The sequence below is a fragment of the Cetorhinus maximus genome, unplaced genomic scaffold, assembly GCF_964194155.1.
Source record: "Cetorhinus maximus unplaced genomic scaffold, sCetMax3.hap1.1 HAP1_SCAFFOLD_639, whole genome shotgun sequence".
Lineage (NCBI taxonomy): Eukaryota > Metazoa > Chordata > Chondrichthyes > Lamniformes > Cetorhinidae > Cetorhinus > Cetorhinus maximus.
Window position 1 is genome coordinate 71297 of NW_027596581.1, and position 24128 is coordinate 95424.

General features: G+C 45.2%; 1 protein-coding gene across 1 annotated transcript; it reads left to right on the plus strand.

Annotated features, from left to right (window-relative positions):
• The first annotated feature begins 668 nt into the window (after positions 1-668).
• Positions 669-22847, plus strand: LOC144674370 (zinc-binding protein A33-like). The gene is made up of 6 exons (XM_078535772.1): positions 669-2288; positions 2379-2474; positions 4080-4313; positions 5396-5418; positions 6447-6565; positions 21938-22847. The coding sequence occupies exons 1-6, from the start codon at positions 1878-1880 to the stop codon at positions 22486-22488; spliced, it is 1434 nt and encodes a 477-aa protein (XP_078391898.1). The 5' UTR covers positions 669-1877; the 3' UTR covers positions 22489-22847.
• The last annotated feature ends 1281 nt before the right edge of the window (positions 22848-24128 follow it).

Consider the following 24128-nt stretch of genomic DNA (forward strand, 5'->3'; position numbering starts at 1 on the left):
TGTCCTCGGTGAAATTTTAACGCTGATGACCGAACTCTCCTCATGTTGATAGTATTCTCCAAAATCGAGTCGAATTCCGACCGGTGGGGAGGAATGTCTCCAATGACAGGAACTTCCCAGGTTTTCCCTCCATTGAAATGCATGTCAGTAAATTCTGCTGGTCTGTGAAAGGTTTGTTCATGTCCCCCAGGCCAGATTGTCCTTTCTGTGCCCCACACAGGAGCTGTTTAACACCCAGACAGTGACATCAAAATCCAATGTTCAATACTGTCAAATATATGGAACATTTTGCACGAGAATATCAGACAATATCTCTGCAATAAAACAAGACATTTTTTTTCCAATCGACATTGATCTCTCCACACCCCTCTGCCGCCTTAACTCTTTAGCATGAATTTTTCTGTCGGCGAGTTGGGGGCGGGTCCCGCTCGCCCAACGAGGGCTAAATTCTGCTCTATATTTTTCCAACTTTACTGAATTGTCGGTTTATAATCCTGATGTATCTCAAAACTTCAATGGCCTGTGGTTTTCCTTGCTGCCGTAGCACGAATGTCGGGAGAAACTCTTCAAGTTTAATCCCAATTGGATGCCGTTTGAGCCCCTCCCATTTTCCATTGGCCTGTCCCACAGCCCTGCCCCCACACCCTGTGATGTCCTTCCTCTTTATCAGGGACTGGGAGGGCAGCACTGCCTGAGACATGAATGCACAGAGTTCAAAATCCCCGAGGCGGAGTTTGAATATCTCTGGATTTTTTTTCTATTTCCGAACCTAAATCTTATTTTCTCAAGCACTTACAAAGAAAAGCCAAACTCATTCTGCATAAAAAATATCTTGGATTTCAAGCCTCCTTGTCAGTGCATTAATGCTCTCGACCTCAGCCACATCATGTGGCAGCGAGTTCCACATTGTGACCAATCGCCAGATGGAGAAATTCTTCCTAATATTGGGGGAAATATGTCACCCCAAAGCTTTCCTGCATCAGTTGAGGTGTCCCTGGGAAGGATCCATGAAGCACAGAGGCCTGTGCTACAGAGTTACCTTTGAGGAGACGCCATCGCCAGTAAATCCGCTGCTTCATCTCTCCACATTCCAGAAACAGGTGAACAAATGTCTCGTTTTAGTGCCATCTGTCAGCTGTGGCTCGTTGGTTTTTTTTACCTCTAAATCAGAAAGTGGTGGGATCGAGTCTCACTCCAGATACTTCGGTATAGAACTCAGACTTGTTCTCATGTTGACTGATGTATTTTCCAACGTGAAACCAGTGACTCCCCTTCTAAAGTACTTCCTCTGCTTCAAAGCGCGTTGGGACGTCCAGCGGCTGCGAAAGGCGCTATTAAAACGCAAGATTTTATTTTAGAAAATATAAAGGAACCTGACAGGTCGAACCCTCTAAATTCTTTGTATCTATCACTCGAAATGCTTTCTTGAAGTTATGGTACTTTTTGCCTTAGTGTGAGCGACTGCAATCAGGAACGCCTTTTAAGGATCTGGATCTCACATCTTGTTTCACCAGAGGGTTTGTAATCGGCAGCGAGTTCAGACTGGAGAAAAGTGCAATAGAATCTCGATCTCGCCGATCTCCCCCTCCCTCTCCCTCCCTCTCTCTCTCTCTCCACTGTCAACATTCCCTGGGGCCCAACCCGCCCTCGACAGGTTTCAATTATTCCCCCCCGTGCTTCAAATCTGCTTTTCCCCCTTTAGACTGGGCGTGTTATTTTTACTGTCCTGTGTGGAAGTCGCGAGGACAAAGATCACGATGGAATAATGATTCCCTGAGGATCGCAGTGAACTTTATAAGGAAAAAGCTGAACTGAGGGTGTGCGGCAGCAACATCGAAACTGAAAGTGGTTTGAATCAGGAAGTGCTGAGTGTGAACATGGCTTCCAGAGAACAGGTCCAGAGTTTGACCGAGGAGGCAATTTGTTCCATTTGTCTTGATTTCTTCACTGATCCGGTAACACTGGAGTGTGGACACAACTTCTGCCGCTCCTGTATCACTCAGTGTTGGGAAAAGAAGGAGAAAAACTCCTGCCCGGAATGTAGAGAGGAGTTTCCGGAAAGAAACCTCAGGGTAAATCGGGCCTTAGCGAATCTGGCCGAGAAAACTCGAAAATTAAAGCTGGATCCGAAGGAGAAGGAAAGTAAACTTCACTGTGAGGAACATCAGGAAGAACTGAAGCTGTTTTGTGAAACTGACAAGAAATTGATCTGTTTCACTTGTGTAGTTTCGCGGGAACACAGAGAGCACCGCTTCCTGCCGATTAAAGAAGCTGTTGAAATCTACAAGGTAAAAGGGGAAATATTTTCTAAGCTGATAGTTTTATCACATTTTCATGGTCTAACACTTCAATTCTGTGACTTTCTCTCCCAATCCCAGGATCAGCTGAAATCTTCCTTAGATTCTCTCACACAGAAGAAATCTGCGGTTCTAGAAACGGAACAGAAACAGAAGCGTAAGATTTCCGAAGTCAGGGTAAGGTCTCCCTGTCAAAAACAAAAACAGAATTACCTGGAAAACTCAGCCGGTCTGGCAGCATCGGCGGAGAAGAAAAGAGTTGACGTGTCCAGTCCTCATGACCCTTCAGCAGAACTGAGTAAAGTTAGGAGAGGGGTGAAATATAAGCTGGTTTAAGGTTGGTGGGGGGGGGGGGGGTAGAGAAGTTGGGGGGTGGGGGTGGTTGGAGGGACAAGCAAGCAGTGATAGGAGCAGATAATCAAAAGATGTCACAGACAAAAGAAACAAAGAGGAGATGAAGGTGGTGATATTATCTAAGAAAATGTGCTAATTAAGAATGGATGGCAGGACTTTCAAGGTACAGCTCTAGTGGGAGTGGGGTGGAAAGACTGATAGGGTATTACAGTTATAGATTTAAAAATAATGGAAATAGGTGGGAAAAGAAAAATCTAAATAAATTATTGGAAAAAATCAAAAGGGAGAGGGAAGAAACGGAAAGGGGGTGGGGATTGGGGAGGGAGTTTAAGATCTAAAGTTGTTGAATTCAATATTCCGCCCGGAAGGCTGTAAAGTGGCTAGTCAGAAGTGCCTACTCCTCAACCCCCACCTATGGCACCTCTCCGTGCCCACGCCGAAGATGCAACACCTGCCCCTTCACTTCCTCTCTCCTCACCGTCCAAGGGCCCAAACACTCCTTTCAAGTGAAGCAGCATTTCAATTGCATTTTCCCTAACTTAGTCTACTGCATTCATTGCTCCCAATGCAGTCTCCTCTACATTGGAGAGACCAAACGCAAACTGGGCGACCGCTTTGCAGAACACCTGCGGTCAGTCTGCAAGAAAGACCCAAACCTCCCTGTCGCTTGCCATTTTAACACTCCACCCTGCTCTCTTGCCGACATGTCCTTGGCTTGCTGCATTGTTCCAGTGAAGCCCAACGCAAACTGGAGGAACAGCACCTCATCTTCCGACTAGGCACTTTACAGCCTTCCGGACTGAATATTGAATTCAACAACTTTAGATCTTGAACTCCCTCCTCCATCCCCACCCCCTTTCCGTTTCTTCCCCCTCCCTTTTGTTTTTTCCAATAATTTATATAGATTTTTCTTTTCCCACCTCTTGCCATTATTTTAAAATCTATACCTGTAATACCCTGTCAGTCTTTCCACCCCACCCCCACTAGAGCTGTACCTTGAGTGTCCTGCCATCCATTCTTAATTAGCACATTTTCTTAGATAATATCACCACCTTCAACACCTCTTTGTTCCTTTTCTCTGTCACATCTTTGGATTATCTGCTCCTATCACTGCTTGCTTGTCCCTACAACCACAACCCCCCCAACTTCTCCCCCACCTTAAACCAGCTTATATTTCACCCCTCTCCTAACTTTAATCAGTTCTGCTGAATGGTCACGAGGACTCGAAACGTCAACTCTTTTCTTCTCCGTCGATGCTGCCAGACGTGCTGAGTATTTCCAGGTAATTCTGCTTTTGTTTTGGATTTCCAGCATCCGCAGTAGTTTTTGTTGTTTTTAAGGTTTCCCTGTTCTGGTTTTCTGGGATCTCGATCAGTTTTGCTCCCTTTTTCGCGGGACATTAATTATGTTTCACATTTCATTTGGTAGGAACAGTCGAGCAGTCTGCAGACCCACATCACATCCGAGTTCACTAAAATTCATCAGATTCTCACTGAGAAAGAGCAGCGACTACTCAGAGATCTCAGGGGAGAAGAGGAGAGGATTCGAGAAAGAATGGAGAAAAACCTTCGAGAGATTGAGGAGAATTTAAATTCTATTGAGGAGAAGCTCTCAAAGTTGCAGAAACAGATGGAGCAAAAGGACGAGTTGATATTTTTAAAGGTGAGGGAATATATTGCGGGTCAGTTCAATGAAACTTCACACAGTGACAAAATGACTGATAGCTATTGAATAAATATAGAATTTACTGAATAAATAAAAACTGAGTTAAACAAATTTCTGTCTGTTTCGTGGCAGTTCTGCGGTCTCCCCGAAATAAACGGCTTCCACATTGTCTGCAGATTCTCAGGAATACCAGTAACCTCCAGAGAATGAGTTTTCTTGATCTTCACACTTGCTTTGTGATTATTTCCGTGTTGCCAAGTTTAATTTTCTCCTGGACCGCCCATTGTAATCCAGTTCCAGTTCATGTTGTGAGTGTGTGGGTGTGTATGGTACGGTGTATGAGAGTCACTGTGTCTGTGAGCGGGACTGATGTTGAGTTCCAGTTTATTTGACTCTCCACAACCTTCCTTCCAAAATGCATCACTTTACACTTCCGTCTTAAATCTAATATGCTCTGAGTCTGCTCATTTCACCAGCCGCCCTGTTTATGTCCTCCTGAAATGTGTGCAGTTCTGGTTAGCTCATTACAGAAAGGGTGTAATTGAATTAGAGAGGGTACAGAGGAGATTTACAAGGATGTTACCAGGGCTAGAAAATTGCAGCTATGAGGAAAGATTGGAAAGGCTGGGGCTGTTTCTCCCTGGGACAGAGGAGGCTGAGGGGAGATTTGAGATATACAGAATTGTGAGGGGCCTGATAGAGTGGGTGGGGAAGGGCCTATTTACTTACCAGGGAGGCCAGTGACGAGGGGGCACAGATTTAAAGTGCATAGAAAGATGAGAGGGAAGATGAGGGAAAATTTTTACACCCAGACGGTTGTGGGATCTGGAACTCACTGCCTGTAAGAGTAGTGGAGGCAGAAACCCTCAACTCATTTAGAAGCTATCTGTATATTGACATCAAGTGCTGTAACCTGCAGGGCTGTGGATCAAATGATGCAAGGTGCGATTAGGCTGGCTGGCTTGTTTTTCATCTGGCGCAGACACGATGGGCCAAGTGGCCTCTTTCTGTGCCGTAAACTTTCTATGATTCTAAATCTGTTACTGTGCTCCTCACTGTTCGTTATTTATTTCTTTCAGGAGGAAGCTTGTTGGAAGAGAAGGTAGGACATGTTTTCTGCTGAAACTCTGCACAATTTGGTAAAATAACTCAGAAAGGTTTTGTTATGAATTTCTTTTTTCTGCTTATGGTTTAAGCACTAGTCTTTTGTTATGATGACATGCTTTATTGCAGATATTAAATTAGATTTCATATAACTGGTCTACATGATTGTATTAAATTACAAGATGCCATGCAGTCCTGAAGTGCTCACTTGCAGGCTGCAGACTGCTGTTAGTGCGGCTGTGGCCTTCCAACTGACCCTGAGAGAGCCACACTGTCCATGTTTCCATGGTGTCGACCATCCACGTCCATGCAAGTCTCCTGACCAAACCGAGACAGTCACATGTTAAAGTGGGAACGGGTTTTGTTTTTATTCCAATATAGAACCTTGATCTGTATCCTTAACACCAACAAGACAAACCCAGCAGAGGTGGTGGCACTGTGGTTTAAAGTTTGAAGGGAATTGCCCTGGGAGTACTTAACATCGACTCGGGACCCGATGAAGTTTCATGGCATTGGGTGAAATATGGGCAAGGAAACATCCTGCTGATGACCACGTTCCCACCCATTTGCCAACCGCCCCACCCACTCCTCAGCTGATGAATCAGTACTCCTCTGTGTTGAATGCCACTTGGAGGAAGCACTGAGAGTGGCAAGGGTGCAGAATATAGACTGGATGGGGCACTTCAATGACCATCACCAAGAGTGAATCATTAATGCAACTCCCTCCCTAACAGCCCTGTGGGTGTTCCTACACCACATGGACTGCAGCAGTTCAAGAAGGCAGCTCACCACCAACGTTTTAAGGGCAATGGGCGTTTTTCAGGACATGACTGTTTCCATCCTCTGCCCTTGCATTTCAAAGTTATCTTTTGCTCAGTTGCAGAGAGAAATTTCACTTTCTATCACATTTGTTCTAATATGAAAATTGCTGAAGGATATGAATGTTGGGGTATCTTCACCATTTCAGTCATGTCTAAAATGCTCAAATGGGATGAATTTATACCATCAATTCTTTAATATTTACAGGATTAGTGATAACAATAAGCAACTCTCAGTGGCAGATGCTGCGGCCCTGTCTATCGGAAAGTTCAAAGAACCTTTACAGTACACAGCTTGGAGGGAAATGATCAATTCCATTAACCCTGGTAAAACTTTTATATTAATTTTCCTAACTATAATTCCAGTTGTGAAGGAACTAAATGGGTTCCAAAGTTCCAGGGGTGTGGGGGGAACAGAAAATCCAACGTTCCTCCAGTGAGGGGTTGTGGTCGTATGATCATCATAAAATCATAAGAAATAGGAGCAGCAGGAAGCCATTTGGCCCATTAAACCTGTTCCACCATTCGATAAGATCATGGCTCATCTAACTGTGGCTTTAACTGCCCTTTTTTGCAGTTCCCTATAGCCCTTAACTCCACTGTCGATCAAAAATCTGTCTCATTCAGCCCTGAGTATATTACAACAGCCTCGTCTCCATTCCTATCTGTGGAACAGCATTCCAAAGGCTGACATCCCTAAAAGAGATGAAATTCCTTCTCATCTCTGTCTTAAAAGGGAGACAGACCCCTGATCTATAAACTACGTCCACTGTTTCTAGATGCTCCCACAAGAGGAATATTCCTCCCACTATCGACCCTATCAAGCTCCTCAGAATCACATATGTTTCAATAAGATCACCTCTAATTTTTCTAAACTTCAAGAGTATAGGCCTAAACTGTTCAACCTTTCTTCATCAGACAACTCCTTCATCCCAGGAATCAGCCTAGCGAACATTCCCTGACCTGCTTCGAAGACATAAATATGACTCCCTCATGTAAGGAAATGAAAACTGTGAAGTGAAAGTCACTATAGTCCCAGAGGACCATCGGCTACGCTCTCCTTAGTGAGAGACGACTGGTGATGAGTTTAACCTGAGGGTCACCACACCTCACGTGTGGGTTGAGGATGAGAAGGCAGGACCTTCATGGATGACCACAGCCAGTACAGGAATTATACTGTTGTATCACTCTGCATCACAAACCAGCTGTCCAGCCAGCTGAGCTAACCGACACCCAAACTGTACTGTTACTCTCAGCAATGACCTGTACAGCTATAGCAAGAGTTCCCCACTATTATACTCCATCTCCCTTTCAATTAAGGCCAACATTCCATCTGCTTCCTAATTACTTTCTGTACCTGCATGGGGAGGTAGAAGGAAAGTGGAACTGATGCCACAATCAGATCAACCACAATCTTATTGAATGGTGGAGCAGGCTCGCGGGCCCAAATGGCCTACTCCTGCTCCTAATACTTTTGTTCTTGTGCTCACCTTTGTAATTAATATATGCAGTTCCCTATACTCCTGTATTCTGCAATTTCTCTCCATTTAAATAATATTCTATTTTTTAATTCTTACTGACAAAGTGGTCTACCTCACATTTTCCCCACATTATACTCCAGCTGCCAATTTTTCCTGCTTAAATCATCTATCCATATCCCTTTGCAGACAATTTTAATCCCTCCTCACAACTAGCATTCTTACCTATTGCATCATCAGCAAATTTGGCTCCAATATAGTCAGTCCTTTTAATATGTCCTGTCTATAAACTGTAATTAGTTGAGGCCCAAGCACTGATCCTAGGGTCACTCCACCAGTTACAGTTTGCCAAACTGAAAATGACCCATTTATCCTGAATCTCTATTCCTGCTCGTTAGCCAATCCTCTATCAATGCCATTGTATCACCCCTAACAATTATCTTCTGCAGTAAACTTTTATTGACACTTTATCTAATGCCATTTGGAAATCAAAATACTGGTTCCCCATTATCCATCCTGCTTGTTACTCAAAGAGCGCTAATAAGTTTGTCAAACATGATTTCCCTTTCACAAAACTATATTGACTCTGCCTGATAATGTCATGATTTCTAAATGTCCTGCTACTACCTTTAAAGAATGGTTTCCTGCATGTTCCCAATGACAGATATTAGACTAACTAGCCTATAGTTCAGTGATTTCTGTCTCCCTCCTTTCTTGAACAGTGGTGTTAAACTCATGGCCTGCCAGACCATCGTGACCTTCCGAGAGCCTAGAGAATTTTGGCAGATAGCAAACAGTGAATCCATTATCTCTGCAGTCACTTCCTCACAGACCCAACTATGCAAGTCATCAGGTCCAAGTTTCTTGTCAGCCTTTAGTCCCATTATTTTCTTCCCACTTATTCTCTGGTGATCTTGATCGTTTCAAATTCCTCTCTCCCTTTTGCCTTTGTTTTTCTACTATTCTTGGTATGCATCTTGTGCCTTCTACTATGAAGAATACTTGTTTAATGTCTTTGCCATTTCCTGGTTTCCCATTATTGATTCTCACCCTCTAAGAGGCCCACACTCACTATCACTCCTTTTTATGTGTGTGTAGAAGCTTTTACTGACTGTTTTTAGGTTTTTTGCAAGTTGCCTCTCATACTCCAATTTCTCCCTCATTTTTTTAATTCAATCTTTGCTGGTTTCTAAGATTTTCCAAATTTTATGGCCTACCACTAATCATTGCAACATTGTACATCTTTTATCTTAATTTGATGGCACCATTAACTTCCTAAGTCAGCCACAGATGGTACCCTCTGTTCATTGAGCCTTTCTTTCTCAATGGAATGTATTTTTGTTGAGAGTTATGAAATATCCCCTTAAATGTCTGCCACTACTTCTCTACCAATTTGACTTTAATCTATTTTCCCTGCCCATTTTAGGCAACACTGTCTTCTAACCCTTGTAATTGCCTGCATTTAAGTTTAAGGCATGAGTTTCAGACATAAAATGGCTATCCTCAAACTGAATGTGAAATTCTATCTTATTGTGATCTCTCTTAACTAGAGGATCTTTTACCATGAGTTCATTTATTAATCGTGTCTCGGTAGATATTACCAGGTGTAAAATAGCCTGTTCCCTGGTTGGTTCAGGAGCATATTGTTCAAAGAATCTGTCCCAAATACAATCTACGAACTCATCCTCAGTCACCTTTTCCAATTTGATTCAGCCAAACTGTATGAAGATTACAACCGCCTACAGTTATTGCAGTATCCTTCTTACAAGCTCCCATTATTTTTTGATTTACACTCTGTCCAACAGCTTAGCTACTTTCAGGAGGCATATAAACCACTTCCATTAATGATTTCTTTCCCTTGGTGTTTCTTATCTCCACCCAAATTGTTACAACCTTTTGATCCTCGGAAACAAAATAATTTCTCACAACTGTACTGATCACGTTCCTGATTAACAGAGCTACCTGATCTCTTTTTCCTTTCCTCCTGTCCTTCCAAAATATCACATACCCTTGAATATTCAGGTCCCAGCTGTGGACACTCTGCACCATTTCTCTGTTAAGGCCATCATATAATAATTGATTTCTATTTGTGCTATCAATTCATCCATCTTGATACGAATTCTGTGTGCATTCTGATAAGGAGCTGTTATTTTTGTCTTTGGACAGTTTTTCCCTACCCTCACCTTATTGGCTAGTATACTCTTATGTTTGTAAGCTCTATCGCTTCCTGTTACACTCTGGTTATCATCATCTGCAATGCTATCCTACACTATTGCCTTGTCCTTTTACTTCAATGTTCAAAATCTCGCTGCACATGAACACTTCATCCCCGTCCCCCACTCTTTAGCTTAAAGTGCTCTCCACAGCACTTGTTATACAATTTGCCAGGACACTGGTTCCAGCGTGGTTCAAGTGAAGGCCATTCTAATAGTATCGCTCCCTTTTTCCCCAGCATTGCTGCCAGTGCCCCATGAATTGAAACACATTTTTCCAACACCAATCTTTGAGCCACACATTCAATTCTCTGATCGTATTCACTCCATGCCAATGAGCTGATGCCTCAGGCAGAGATTATTACCTTTGAATTTAGTGCCTAGCTGCACATACTCTCTCAGTAGAACCTCTTTCTTAGTCCTACCAATATGGATATCCACGGGGACTATAAGAACTGGATGCTTTTCCTCCCACTCCAAGTTCCTCGCCAGCCCTGAGAGGATTACTTTGACTCCGGCACAGGACATGCAACACAGCCTTTGGAATGCATGCACTTGCCTGAAGTGAAGAGTTTCTATCCCCCTAACTAACCTGTCCCCTACTACAATTACATTCCTTTATGCATTTGGATAGCTTCCTGCACCACTGTGCTATAATCAGTTTTCCCATCCTCCTTGCATTCATGCTGTCGTCCACATAAGGTGCAAGGGCTATGAATCTGTTGGGCAATTGCAAAGGCTGGACTTTCTTACCTGACTTTCTTCCCTTTCCCTGACCACTAAACAAATCGGAATACCTAAGGGTGTCACTGCCTCCTGGAACAAAATGTGCTGGTAACTTTTCTCCTCTCCAATGCATTGCACTGTCCAAATCACGGATTCCAGCGGATCAGCTCGGAGCTGAGGTTCCTCAAGCTGCAGACACTTACTGCAGATGTGGTTGCCGCGAATCAGACGGGTAGCATCCGGTCCCCACCTGCTGCAACTGCAACACATCACCTGCCCATCTTTATTTCATTTTTATCGAACTAATTCGATTTCAAGTGGCTCTGGTGGAACACAAACAGATGATTATAAGCACTTCCCTTCCCTTCCTTGACCTCTCTGTCTCAGTTTCTGGTGATAGACTGTCCACCAATATCCATTACAAGCCTACCGACTCCCACAGCTACCTCGACAACAGCTCCTCACACCCCGCCTCCTGTAAGGACTACATCCCATTCTCTCAGTTCCTTCGCCTCCGTCGCATCTGTTCTGATGATGCTACCTTCAAAAACAGTTCCTCTGACATGTCCTCCTTATTCCTTAATCGAGGTTTTCCACCCACGGTCGTTGACAGGGCCCTCAACCGTGTCCGGCCCATCTCCCGCGCATCTGCCCTCACGCCTTCTCCTCCCTCCCAGAAACATGATAGGGTCCCCCTTGTCCTCACTTATCACCCCACCAGCCTCCACATTCAAAGGATCATCCTCCGCCATTTCTGCCAACTCCAGCATGATGCTACCACCAAACACATCTTCCCTTCACCCCACCCCGGCGGCATTCCGTAGGGATCGTTCCCTCTGGGACACCCTGGTCCACTCCTCCATCAACCCCTACTCCTCAACCCCCACTTATGGCATCTCCCCATGCCCACGCAGAAGATGCAACACCTGCCCCTTCACTTCCTCTCTCCTCAACGTCCAAGGGCCCAAACACTCCTTTCAAGTGAAGCAGCATTTCACTTGCATTTCCCCTAACTTAGTCTACTGTATTCGTTGCTCCCAATGCGGTCTCCTCTACATTGGAGAGACCAAACGCAAACTGGGCGACCGCTTTGCAGAACACCTGCGGTCTGTCCGCAAGAAAGACCCAAACCTCCCTGTCGCTTGCCATTTTAACACTCCGCCCTGCTCTCTTGCCCACATGTCTGTCCTTGGCTTGCTGCATTGTTCCAGTGAAGCCCAACGCAAACTGGAGGAACAGCACCTCATCTTCCGACTAGGCACTTTACAGACTTCCGGACTGAATATTGAATTCAACAACTTTAGATCTTGAACTCCCTCCTCCATCCCCACCCCCTTTCCGTTTCTTCCCCCTCCCTTTTGTTTTTTCCAATAATTTATGTAGATTTTTCTTTTCCCACCTATTTCCATTATTTTAAAATCTATACCTGTAATGCCCTGTCAGTCTTTCCACCCCACCCCTACTAGAGCTGTACCTTGAGTGTCCTGCCATCCATTCTTAATTAGCACATTCTCTTAGATAATATCTCCACCTTTAACACGTCTTTGTTCCTTTATCTGTGACATCTTTTGATTATCTGCTCCTATCACTGCTTGCTTGTCCCTACTACCAACCCCCCCTCCAACTTCTCTCCCCCCACCCCACCCCCCCACCTTAAACCAGCTTATATTTCACCCCTCTCCTAACTTTACTCAGTTCTGCTGAAGGGTCATGAGGACTCGAAACTTCAACTCTTTACTTCTCTGCCGATGCTGCCAGACCTGCTGAGATTTTCCAGGTAATTCTGTTTTTGTTTTAGATTTCCAGCATCCGCAGTAGTTTTTTGTTTTTATCTCTGTGATTATAAGGATTTTATTGCTGTGCGAGTGCCACTTGATGGCATTGTCAACATCACATTCTACCACTTGCCTGAAGATTGAGAGTAGGCTGTTGGATCAGTGATTGTCCGCATTGCATTTGTCCTGCTTTATGTGGACAGGATATACTTGGGCAATTTCCCACATTGTCGGGCAGATGCCTGTACTGGAACTCTACTGGAACAACTTGGCTATGGGTGTCACTAATTTTGGAGTTAAAATTTTCAGTACTACAGCTGGGATGTTGTTAGTGCCCATTGCCTTTGCTGTATCCAGTAAGTTCACCCATTACTTGTGATCATGTGGAGTCAGTTGCATCGGCTGAAGACTGGCATCTGTGACATCGGTGAAGTTGGAAGGAGACCAAGATGGATCATCTGGGTCATTGTTTCTCCTGCAGCTGTTGCCCAGATGTGAGATGTGGTGGTTGCCACGAATACTCAGTCAGAGTGAAATCTGCTATGTGAGTGGCACGGTTGCAGTTTCAAGGCTAAGAGACTGATGCTCTACGCTGTCTTCTTAACAGTAGAAAACCAGAGGCTGCACATTATTCTTGACTGCAAGAGGGGTTTGGGTGTAATATTAAAGGAATGTTTGTGAATTTGCCTAATCCCTTTGTCAGACCGCACATGGAGATTTTGGTGGCCTGATCATCTACTTTATCTCCATTATCAAGGGTGGCAGTAGGCCTCACATAATAGGTTTGCAAGCATAGAATGATAGAAACGTTACGGCGCAGTAAGAGGCCATTCAGCCCATTGTGCCTGCGCCAGCCAAAGAAAAAATAAACTAGCCGCTTATTTTAATCCCAATTTCCAGCTCCTGATACGTAGCTGTGCAGGATACAACACTTCAGGTGCAGATCCAGGTACCTTTCAAATGAGTTGAGCATTTCAGCCTAAATCACCAACCAGGCCAAGGCTTCCAGATGCCCATCACCCTCTGGGTGAAAAATATTTTCCTCATTTCCCCTCTAACCCTTCTACCAATCACCTTAAATCTGTGCCCTGTGGTAATTGACCCCTCAGCTTGGGAAACAAGTCTTTCCTACCCTATTTCGGCCCCTCATAATTTTGTACACTTGAATTCGGTAACCTCTCAGCCTCCTCTGCTGTAAGTAAAACAACTCTAGCTTATCCAATCTTTCCTCATAGCTGCAATTTTGAAGCCCTGGTGGCATTCTTGTAAATCTCTTCTGTCCTCTCTCCAGAGCAATTATGTCCTTCCTGTAACGTGGTGACCAGAATTGTACTCAAAATTCCAGCTGTAGACTAACCAGCATTATATACAGTTCCATCACAACGTCCTTGCCTTGGACTTCAATACCTTGTCCAATAAAGGAAAGCATTCCATATGCTTTCTTGACCACTGTACCCACCTGTACTGCTACCTTCCAGGACATGCAGCATGCACGCCAACGTCTCTCACTTCCTCAACCCATCCCCAAATGCATTCCTCACACTTATCCGGATTGAATTCAATTTGCCCACTCAACAAAACAATTGATATCATTCTGGAGAAAAGAGCTACCCTCTTCACTTCCAACCACACTGAAAATGTTTGTGTCATCGGCAAATTTCCCAATCATACCTCCCACATTGACGTCTAAACCATTAATATATGCACCAAGCAGCAAGGGCTCCAACACTGAGCCCTGTCAAACACCTCTGGAAACCATTTTCCATTTGCAAAAATATCTATCGACCATGACCTTTTGTTCCCTGTGGCTGAGCTAATCTTGAATGCAACTCGCCACCTCCCCTGTGACCCAGGGAACTCACTTTCCTGACTAGTCTGCCATGTGGGACCTTGTCAAATGCCTCACTAAAATCCATGTAGACAACATCCACTCAACTACCCTCATCAATCCTCCTTGTTGGTTCCTCAAAAAATTAGATTAAGTTAGTAAGACGTGATCTTCCCCTCCAAAACCATGCTGGCTATCCCCGATCAATCAATGCCTTTCTAAGTGACACTTTATCCTGCCTCTCAGAAGTGATTCCAATAATTTGCCCACAACTGAACTCAGGCTGACCAGCTTATCATTTTCTGGCCAATCCCTCACAACTTTTTTAAATAATGGTACAACGTTCGCAGACATCCAATCATCTGGTACCTCACCTGTCTCTAGTGAGGATTGGAAAATGATCCTCAGGGTATCTGTTATTTCCTCCCTGGCTTCTTTTAACAACCTGGGATACAGTCCATGTGGTCCTGGTTATATATCCACCTTCAAGGATGTCAGTTCTTCCATTACTTCCTCACTCACTATACTTATTTTATCTAATATTTCACACTCCTCCTCTTGAACTAGAATGTCTGCATCATCCCTCTCTTTAGTGAAGACTGAGACAAAGTACGCATTGAGACCCTGCACACATCCTCAGCATCAACGCACAGGTTACCATGTACATCTCTGATAGGCCCTACCCTTCCTTTAGTTATTCTTTTGCTCTTAATGCACTGGCAAAATACCTTAGGCTTTTATGTGATTTTACCTGCCAATATTTTTGCAAATCCTTGCTTTGCTTTCCTAATTTACATATTTACTTCACCCCTGTACTTTCTATACTCCTCTAGACTTGCTACAATATTAGGCTTTTTGTGACTGCCATGAGCCTTCTATTTTTGCTTTATTTGACCTTTCTGCTTCTGGGTAACCAGGGGGCTCTTGATTTGTCAGTATCACCATTTTTTTTATGTGGACATGTCTACACTGTGCCCGTAGAATACTGTTTTCGAATAACTCCCAGTGATTTGACAACATTTTCCCCTCTAATAACTCTATCCAGTCCACTTTTGCCAGTTAACCTCTCAACTTTGTAAAATTTCCCTTCCCCCAATTTAGAACTTATCTTCCTGCTTTCTATTTGTCCTTTTCCCTAATGGTGTTAAATCTAACTATCTTATGGTCAGTATCTCCAAAATGGTCACCACTGCTATTTCATCCACTTGCCCGGGTTCATTTCCTAAGACTAAATCTAGAATTGCGCCCCCTCTCATTGGGCTTGTTACATGCTGGCTAAGAAAGTTCTCTTGAATGCAGTTCAAGAATTTTGTGCCCTTGTGCCCTTCACATTGGTCGCATCCAAATTCATATTAGGGTAGCTAAAGCCTCCAAATATTGCTGTCCTATTGTTTTTGCACTCAGAAATTTGCCTACATATTTGCCCCATTCCACCATTTGGGGGCCTGAGTACACTCCTAGTAGTGTGCCTGCCCCTTTTGTATTTCTGAGCTCCACCCATATGGCCTCATTTGATGCTTCATTTTGGATGTCATCCCTCCTTTCAGCTGTCATTGATTCTTCAACCGATAATGCTACACCCCCACCTTTTTTATTCCCCTCTCTACCCTGCCTGAAAACTCTATATCCAAGAATGGTAATCTGCAATTTTTGCCCCTCCGTAAGCCAAGTTTCTGTTATGGCGATGATATCATGCTGCCATGTGTCTAACCAAAGTGCATTGGATATCATTGAAGGACCATTGCTTGTTTAGAACATGAGGAGAGGCAGTGTAGATTGGACCTGTGCTGAGGACTGTGAGGAGATCCATGTGAACGATCAGCAGCTCTAACTTTCCTGTGCAGGGTCCATGCAGGAAAGAAGTTTACCTTGGCTTTGGGTGCCACAATGACAGATCACGGTATTCCACTAAAGCTAAGGCCCATCTGAGGCTGAAACTTGTAGGGGCCTCTGTGACTGGAGGGTCAGGGGCCTTGCACCTCAGCAAAGCATAGTACAGGTGAGGCACTCAGTGAATGGACGACAAAGTAACCTCTAAACTGATTGGCGTGATAAAGATGTCAAGGGATATACGATTATGATGTGTATGTGGTGATCAGGGGGGCGCAGGAACAAGATAATCTCTCATCAATATGCATGGATCAGCAATTTATATGGGTCAAACGTTCTCATGTTAGTCCTCCCCAGCTGGTTCAGCTTGAAAGAGCTCTCTGCAAGGTCGGCTCCCCTTTGAGAGCAGGTGTCAGTGTTAGCAAGAGCCGACCTCAGGGAAGTCAAGATGGCGGCCATTGGCCCAACCATAGGTTTATCAGAGGCGGTGCTCTTATCTACAAATGGGTGAAAGGCAATGCTGGAGGCAGCTTCGTAGATCCCAGGATCTATCTGCCAGCTTCTCCACAATGAGCTGCGGCCACAAGGGCTTGGAGGGAATCCAATGCTGGTGGGGTTGAAGGTCACCCCCGCCTTGAACTTCTTTAATAATGGACCCTTCTAGGGCTTCACTTGGGACCAATGCGTCATCTTTTAGTCAGTGACACACAAGTGTATTCAGAATGCCCAATCAGGATAGTGCATCTCTGGAAAGTTTAGATTTGACATTCCTTCCAATCTGTCGTGTTCAGGACTTTGTCAGTGCATTGCTGAAATCACAATTCTACTTACAGGTGCCTGAGGTTGCAGGAGATGGTGCAGATCCTAATAAGTGCATTTGGCGCCAGGGTTCTGAATTTTATTATAGTTGGGCAAATGCAAGGCTCAAACCAACAGCAGGGAAGATGTCACCACTGTAATTTAATTCTGCTCTCAAAAATAAAGGTACATTTGAGAAACTTAAGGCCAGTAAACAAGAAGGTCCTGGGGCCTTCCAGAATCCAAAGGATAGAAAACCAAAAAGTTCAACAAATGTCCCGGCAGCTTACTCTGCCTGGAATCTGGTAACTATCAGATTGGTATGGGCCTGTCTACCACATCATATTCCAGCTATAGCCTCTGCATGTGGTTTGGCCACATCCTGGCCCTCCCATCCCCTTCATTGTCCTTCTTATTGGAGCAGACATCTTGCTTCCCCATGTCTCGCTCAGGCAACACATCCCCCTTTTGTATCACGAGGCTGTGCAGGGTGCAGCAGACAATGATGTTCTGAGACATTCTCAGTATGGGAAAGCACTGCCTGAGCCATCCAAACATCTGAACCTCATCTTTAGGAGCTCAATCACCTGCTCAGTCAGGGACCTGGTGGGGGTGTAGCCATCATTGTATCTCCTCAGCAGTACTCTGCGGGTGGTAAACTGGCATCATCAGCCATTTTTGCTGGGGGATTCCTTGTCCCTCAGAATCGTTCCCGTCAATCGCCGAGATAGTTCCTTTAATACACTCTACTTCCCTCAAGACCCTACAGAGAGACCATTGCCTTGGTAACATGGAAAGACTAAACACATGAGCCCTTGTCAGGCATGACCATTCAGTTGGGGGGATGGAGTTTTAGAGTCATGAGTTGGCCACCACCTGTGCCCCTTGGAGGCATCCACCACTCTCTCTCCATTCATCCCTGTCTCTGACTGCAGGTGACGGTGAATGGCACAGAATGAGAGGAAGCTCCAGACCTTGCTGGGATCTCGATGTGATGAGACCCATGTGTCGGGCATAAACTTGCTGCTGTGTGGGCTTCACCATAGAGAGGAGAACACGACTGAGCATGGATGACATCCAGTTACCTCATAATTATTAGGGTGTCCCTTTAGTTGGCCATTTGTGCTGACCTTGAGCACCACCCCCCGAAAAGACCTTCCTCCCACTTCGAGGCATCTTACTTACTGACTAACTGCGTGGTCAACGTCAAATTTGAAAAATGGTGTGCGTCACCTTCCAAACTTCATCTGCCAAATTCTACCCTCCCCCCTGCCGCCCACCAACTTCCCCCATCACCTTGACACACCCAAAATCAACTTTCCTCTCCCCTCTGTCACCCTTGAACCTCCCCTCGTTCCCCTGCACCTTATTCTTATCCACCCCCACGTGCCCTCCTGTCCCTGAGATCTGATGAGTACAGGCCCAACCTACTCAACCCCTCAAAACCTTTCTTAACCCACCAAGAAATAATATACACATAACAACACTAGTTTTTCAGTAATATCCGCTTGTTGGAGCCCGTTCCTATGTGGTCAGTCGGCTGAATGACTTCTGCACGACTTCCTGTGACTGACCATGTCACGCTTTCTTGGCTGCAACAACACTGTCCTTGTGTCTGTGGCTTTATATCCCTTTCTGATCCTGGTCCCTTGATATATAAGTTAATACCTCGATTCATGTCATCTAATTGGGTTTCATGCCTTATCAATCCCTCTGTGGCTGTGCAAGCCCATTTGAATGTGGTCATTTCCTGCTCTCAGCAGGGGATATCTCCAGGTGTATGCCAGCTATGGATGTAATATTTGTATCTTGATAAGGCATGAAGAAAGCTATTCACACATATCCAGAGACGCCATTGTCTATGAAAGTTGCTGTAGACGGAGTGTCTGTTGGTGAGCCACCACCTCAATGACATGTCCTGAAATGTCTGTGTGTGCCCCTGTTTAATTAAAACTGTCTTTATTTTTAAACAGTTCAATAAAAGTTTCAGAAAGAGTAAACCTTGTTTGGATGGTAATGCAATATGTGAAAATCAGACAGTAAATCAGTAACGCAGTTTACATCGTGCTCAATATCAATCTCCATTTGAGTTAATGGAAACATATATTGAGTGGAATGTGTTCCGAACTTCAGTGTTGTCCGTGTCACACATCCTTCCATGACAACCTCCCCCTGTGTCTCCATGTCACCTTGGAACATCAGTTGGTGACTCTTGATCGCCTTCTGGATTAGGAAATCAGGATAGCAAACTTCTCCCTCGTGTACATGTGCACAGGTATAGAGAGGAGCAGTTTCAGGTGCAGTGTTTGTACCAATGAGCACTTCAAACAGGCCTCTGGAGGAGTAATTTCTGCATTTCTGGACACCATGCTTTAGGAAGGATGTCAAGTCATTGGAGAGGGTAGAGGGGAGATTTACCAGCACAATAGCATTGATGAGGAACTTCAGTTTACAGGGTAGTTGGTTAAGCTGGCAATGCTCTCCCTATAACAGAGAAGTTTAAAGGGAGATTTAATGCAGGAATTTGAATTATGAGGGTTTTATTGAACAGATCAGGAGAATCTGTTTACTCTGGTAAGTGTGTCGGTAACTAAAGGCTAAGATTTAAAATAATCACCACAAGAATTAGAGGGGAAATGAGCAAAAATGAAATCTCACAGACTATGTTCATGATCTGCAATTCATTGTCTGAAAATGTGGATTTCATAGGAACTTTCAAAAATGAATTGAACATGTTCTCAAATGGACTAATATGCAGGGATCCGGGCAAAAAGCTGGACTAGAAGATTAAATTGGACAGCCTGCACAAGTACGATGGGCTGAATGGCCTCCTGCGCGAGAAGATTCCGTTATCTAGTCCAACTCATAATTGGGCTGGGATGTTTTTAAGGGACTAGGGCAGTCCCGAAAACAGGCGTTAGGCGCCATCCATCTGCTAATGTTGGTGCTGTTTTGGACTCTATCCAAAAATTGGGATGTCCTGAGACTCAAGCCCTGAGCCTTGGGTTTCCTGGACATGGATGTGGGCGGCAGTGAAAAGCTGAGCACATTTATTTTCCTGTTTACAATATGGAGATGAGGGAGGAAGCAGTGTTTTTCTCAGCTCCTCAATGCTCCTGTCCACGCTGGATGACACAATGCCCACCCCCCTCCCACTGCTGCCTGGCCCCTTCACACTCTACGCTCACCCACCCACTGTCTCCCCAATATCACCCACCCAAATCTGCACTTGCTCCTCCCGCATCTCTGCTCTCTCCCCTCCTCCACCCTCTATACTCGCCACTTACTCCCTCTTCTCTCCCATTCCTCTCTTCTTCGATTTCTTGCTCCAATGCTCCATCTGCCTCCCCCAACCCTGCACATTTTCCTCACAACCCTCCTTCCTCACCTGCTTTCTCTCTCATCTCACTTTCCTGGTCCCCTGCTTCCCTCCACCTCCCTTCCCGTATCCTCTGTTCTCTCTCTCCACCCGTTCCTACACATACTCCACTCCCGGTCCATCCTCTCTCTCACTCACTTCCCTGCAGTCTGTCTTCCCTCCCCATTCCGCTCTTCCTCCCCTGCCTCGGTCCCATACTCTCCCTGTCCTCCCCGTCCCGCACACTGTCACTCGCAACCCCTGCACCTTTCCCTCCAGCTTTCTTTCTCCCCTCCCTTTCCCATGCTCTCTCTCCACTCCACCTCCTAACCTCTGGCCCCTCCCCCTTCCACCATCTCAGCCATCCCCTTCCAGCATTGTCACTGTCCCCTCCAGCTAACTCTGGTTCCACTCTCCACTCACTCACCGCACCCCCACCCCTCCCAATCTCTCACTTCTCCATCGCCCTTTCTCCCTCTCCTCCCCTCTCTATATTCACACATTCTCTATCTCTGTCTCTCTCCCGCTCCTGTGTTTGGGTTGCTGAGCCGTAACTAGTGGATTAACACAGGGATGAGTGCTGGGGCCTCAACTATTTACAATCTTTATCAATGACTTGGATGAAGGGACTGAATGTATGGTAGTTAAATTTGTTGTTGACACAAAGATAATTAGGAATTTAACTTGTTAAGAGCACATGAAGAGTCTACAAAAGGATTTAGATAGGTTAATTGATAGTTAACTTAGTGGGTGGATTATAATGTCCGGAAACATGAACTTGTCGACTTGGCAGGAAGAATATCAAGGCAATGTATTATTTTAATGATTAATGAGGATGATTAAACCTATATTGTTGGAGTTCTGACTGTGTATTTTCGGTGTGGAGCGATTGTAAGTTCACACCTATGGGAATAACCTTTGTGTTGACTGGAGATTGTAACATTTAAGGTTCAGAATGTCCCAAGGGTTGTTACATTCAGATGCTGTCTCAGGGCAGGGGGCTGAACCCTGCTGGGAGATCACATGTTAACAGGTGAATTCAAGGGTTAGTGAACAAACGTTTGTGTTCGGTTAATTAACATTATCACACTCTCCCTGCAACCTTGCGTTCTATAACCCTCCATCTTGTTCTCCCTCTCATACCATCACACTCTCCCTGCCCCCCTGCACTCTCTACCCCCTCCATCTCGTTTTCCCTCTCATAACATCACACTCGACCTGCCCCCCTGTAGTCTTTACCCTTCCACCTCGCTCTGTCACATCTACCCTCTCTCCCTGCCCCCCTGCACTCTCGACCCCTTCATCTCACTTTCACATCCCCACACACTTCCTTCCACCCCCTGATCTCTTTACTGAACCCTCTCTTCCTTACCCATTCTCCCAATCTCTGTCATGCTGGTCTCTCTCTCTCTCTGCTGCTTCCATGTTCTCAAACCCTCCTGCTCTCACTCTCTCCCACCTCTTCCTCTCCATCAGTCCACCCACACTCTCCCTCTCCACGTTCCTGCTCCCTCCTCTGCTGCCATTTTCTCTCCTCAACTTCACCTCCCCGCCTCCCTCCATCATTTTCCAGCTCCCTCTCTCTCCCTCTCCCCCACTTCCTCTCCCCCTCCGGGCTCCTTCCTCACACTCTCTCCCCCTCCCCAGCCCCTCTCTCTAAATCACTGACTGTGTTATTTTAACTTTCCCCCAGCTCCAGCCTCTCTGACTCTGGATCTGAACACAGCGAATCCCCGGCTCATCCTGTCTGAGGACCGGACCAGTGTGAGACTCGGAGACAAACGGCAGCCGCTCCCTGACACCCCGGAGAGGTTTGATCCCTGGGTCTGTGTCCTGGGATCAGAGGGATTCACATCAGGGAGACATTACTGGGAGGTGGGGGTGGGGGAGAAGACTCGGTGGGGGCTCGGAGTGGCCCGAGAGTCTGTGAACAGGAAAGGGGGAATCTCCCTGATCCCCGAGTCCGGATTGTGGGTTGTGAAGCTGGATCCCGGAAGAGGTTATTTTGCCGCCACCTCCCCCTCACTGACCCCCCTCACCCCGAGTGTGAATCCCCGGAAGATCGGGGTTTTCCTGGACTATGAGGGTGGACAGGTGTCATTTTACAATGCGGACAACATGTCCCATCTCCACACTTTCACCCACACTTTCACTGGGAGAATCTTTCCCATCTTCAGTCCGGGACCGAATGACGACGGGAAAAACTCGGCCCCGCTGAGAATCTGCGGGATTCAAGGTCACTAACAGATCCATCCCATAATTTCACACCGGCTCCCTGCCTCCTGCCAGCTGTAAACTGATGGGTGTGGGTCTCAGTCACAGGTGGAGAGAGAAGCCAGGTTAACATTCCGGGTATAAACCCTGTATGGGAACTGGGAACTGAAAGATCAGCGAGGACCTCTGTAGGGCTGGGGGAAAGAAGGAGGGGGAGAGAAGAAACAAATAGAAGCTCAATTGTAGAGAGGAACTTACTGGGTAGAATGAGCTGTGAACTGCAGGAACCCGGTGACCTTCCTGCCTGTAATGTTGCTCCACAGGCGGAAGGTGGTGGGACATCAGCTTGTTTGAGATGAATCAGTTCAGTGATTCTCAAACTGGGGTCCGGGGAGTCTTTCCCGGGGGGTCCAGGAAATAATTTCTCCAGAGGGTGGGAGAGAGAGAGAGAAAAGCACAAGAGGGGGAGGAAGTGAAGTGGGGGAAATAACAAGCTCCCCGCTTTGTATAAATTCCCAGGAGTTAGTGTTATTCCTGCATGAGCAGCTTTCAAGATTTCCACCCCCAAACCTCCCGAATTCTCTCCCTTCTTCACGGTGATGGACATTTCGGCTGTCATGGTTTTCAGCGGTGAGTCTGATATTTCCTTTCGGTAGGAGGGGAGGTGGAAGACCAGCTGCTGCTGTGATACTCGTCTGTCTTCAATTTGGGCTCAGACAGTGAGCAAGTGCCGTTATCATGCTGCCTGGCTTGCTGAGTATTTCCATTATTTTCTGTTTATATTAATCTCTAATTGGTTTGTTTCTTGTAATCGCGATAAAACTGTCATCTTGACTTTCTTCAAACTCTCACCATGTTTCAATAATACTGAGTAACTGGACTGGGTTGGTACACGCCTGTAAATATTTCCCAGACTGTCATATCCAAGTGGGTACTCTGTAATAAAATTGGAGGGGTGTTTCCGGTTTCGTTTACGTTAAAATGTGAACGTGCTTCGAGACTGTTTGAGCATGTAAATGATGTGACACTGTTGTGAATACTGATGTGATTGTCTGTATTGAACGTGATGTGTGAACTGATCGGGTATGTATGCCATTAACAGGCAGTGTTAACCATGTGAAAAGTAGTTCAGTTGCTGCATTAGAATGTTTGTCATGGGCTTTCTCTTGTACTGAAGCTCCTCCGAGTGCAACATGATCATTTGAATATCATTGCAATTTCTGTGATGGTCATTTTGAAATGTTCTTTTAGATATTTTAGGAATAAAGTATATTTTGCAAAAAAAATGTGGAGTCACAGTTATCATTTATCTCTGGTTTGTCTGCTCTGTCTCATCACTTTCCTGTCAGTGAAATAGTCCTTAAATCACTAGTATGTAGTTACCTATTTTATTAAAAATATGTAACTCTGTACATGTAACCTGTTCATATTATCATTTTTATATAGCATTATAATTTACATTGGGGTTCCATGATTACATTTGTAAATTGGTTCTTTAACGAAAAGAATCTGAAAACGAGTGGAATAGAAGCAGTTTTCTCAAAAAGGACACAGTTCATCATTAAATCTAAGAAACAGAAACTAAACATGCTATTTGTTTTATTTACAAATTGCTCCAGAGTCTGGGTTACCTGGATGATTTTAAGAGCTTCTGGATGGAGTAAATGGAG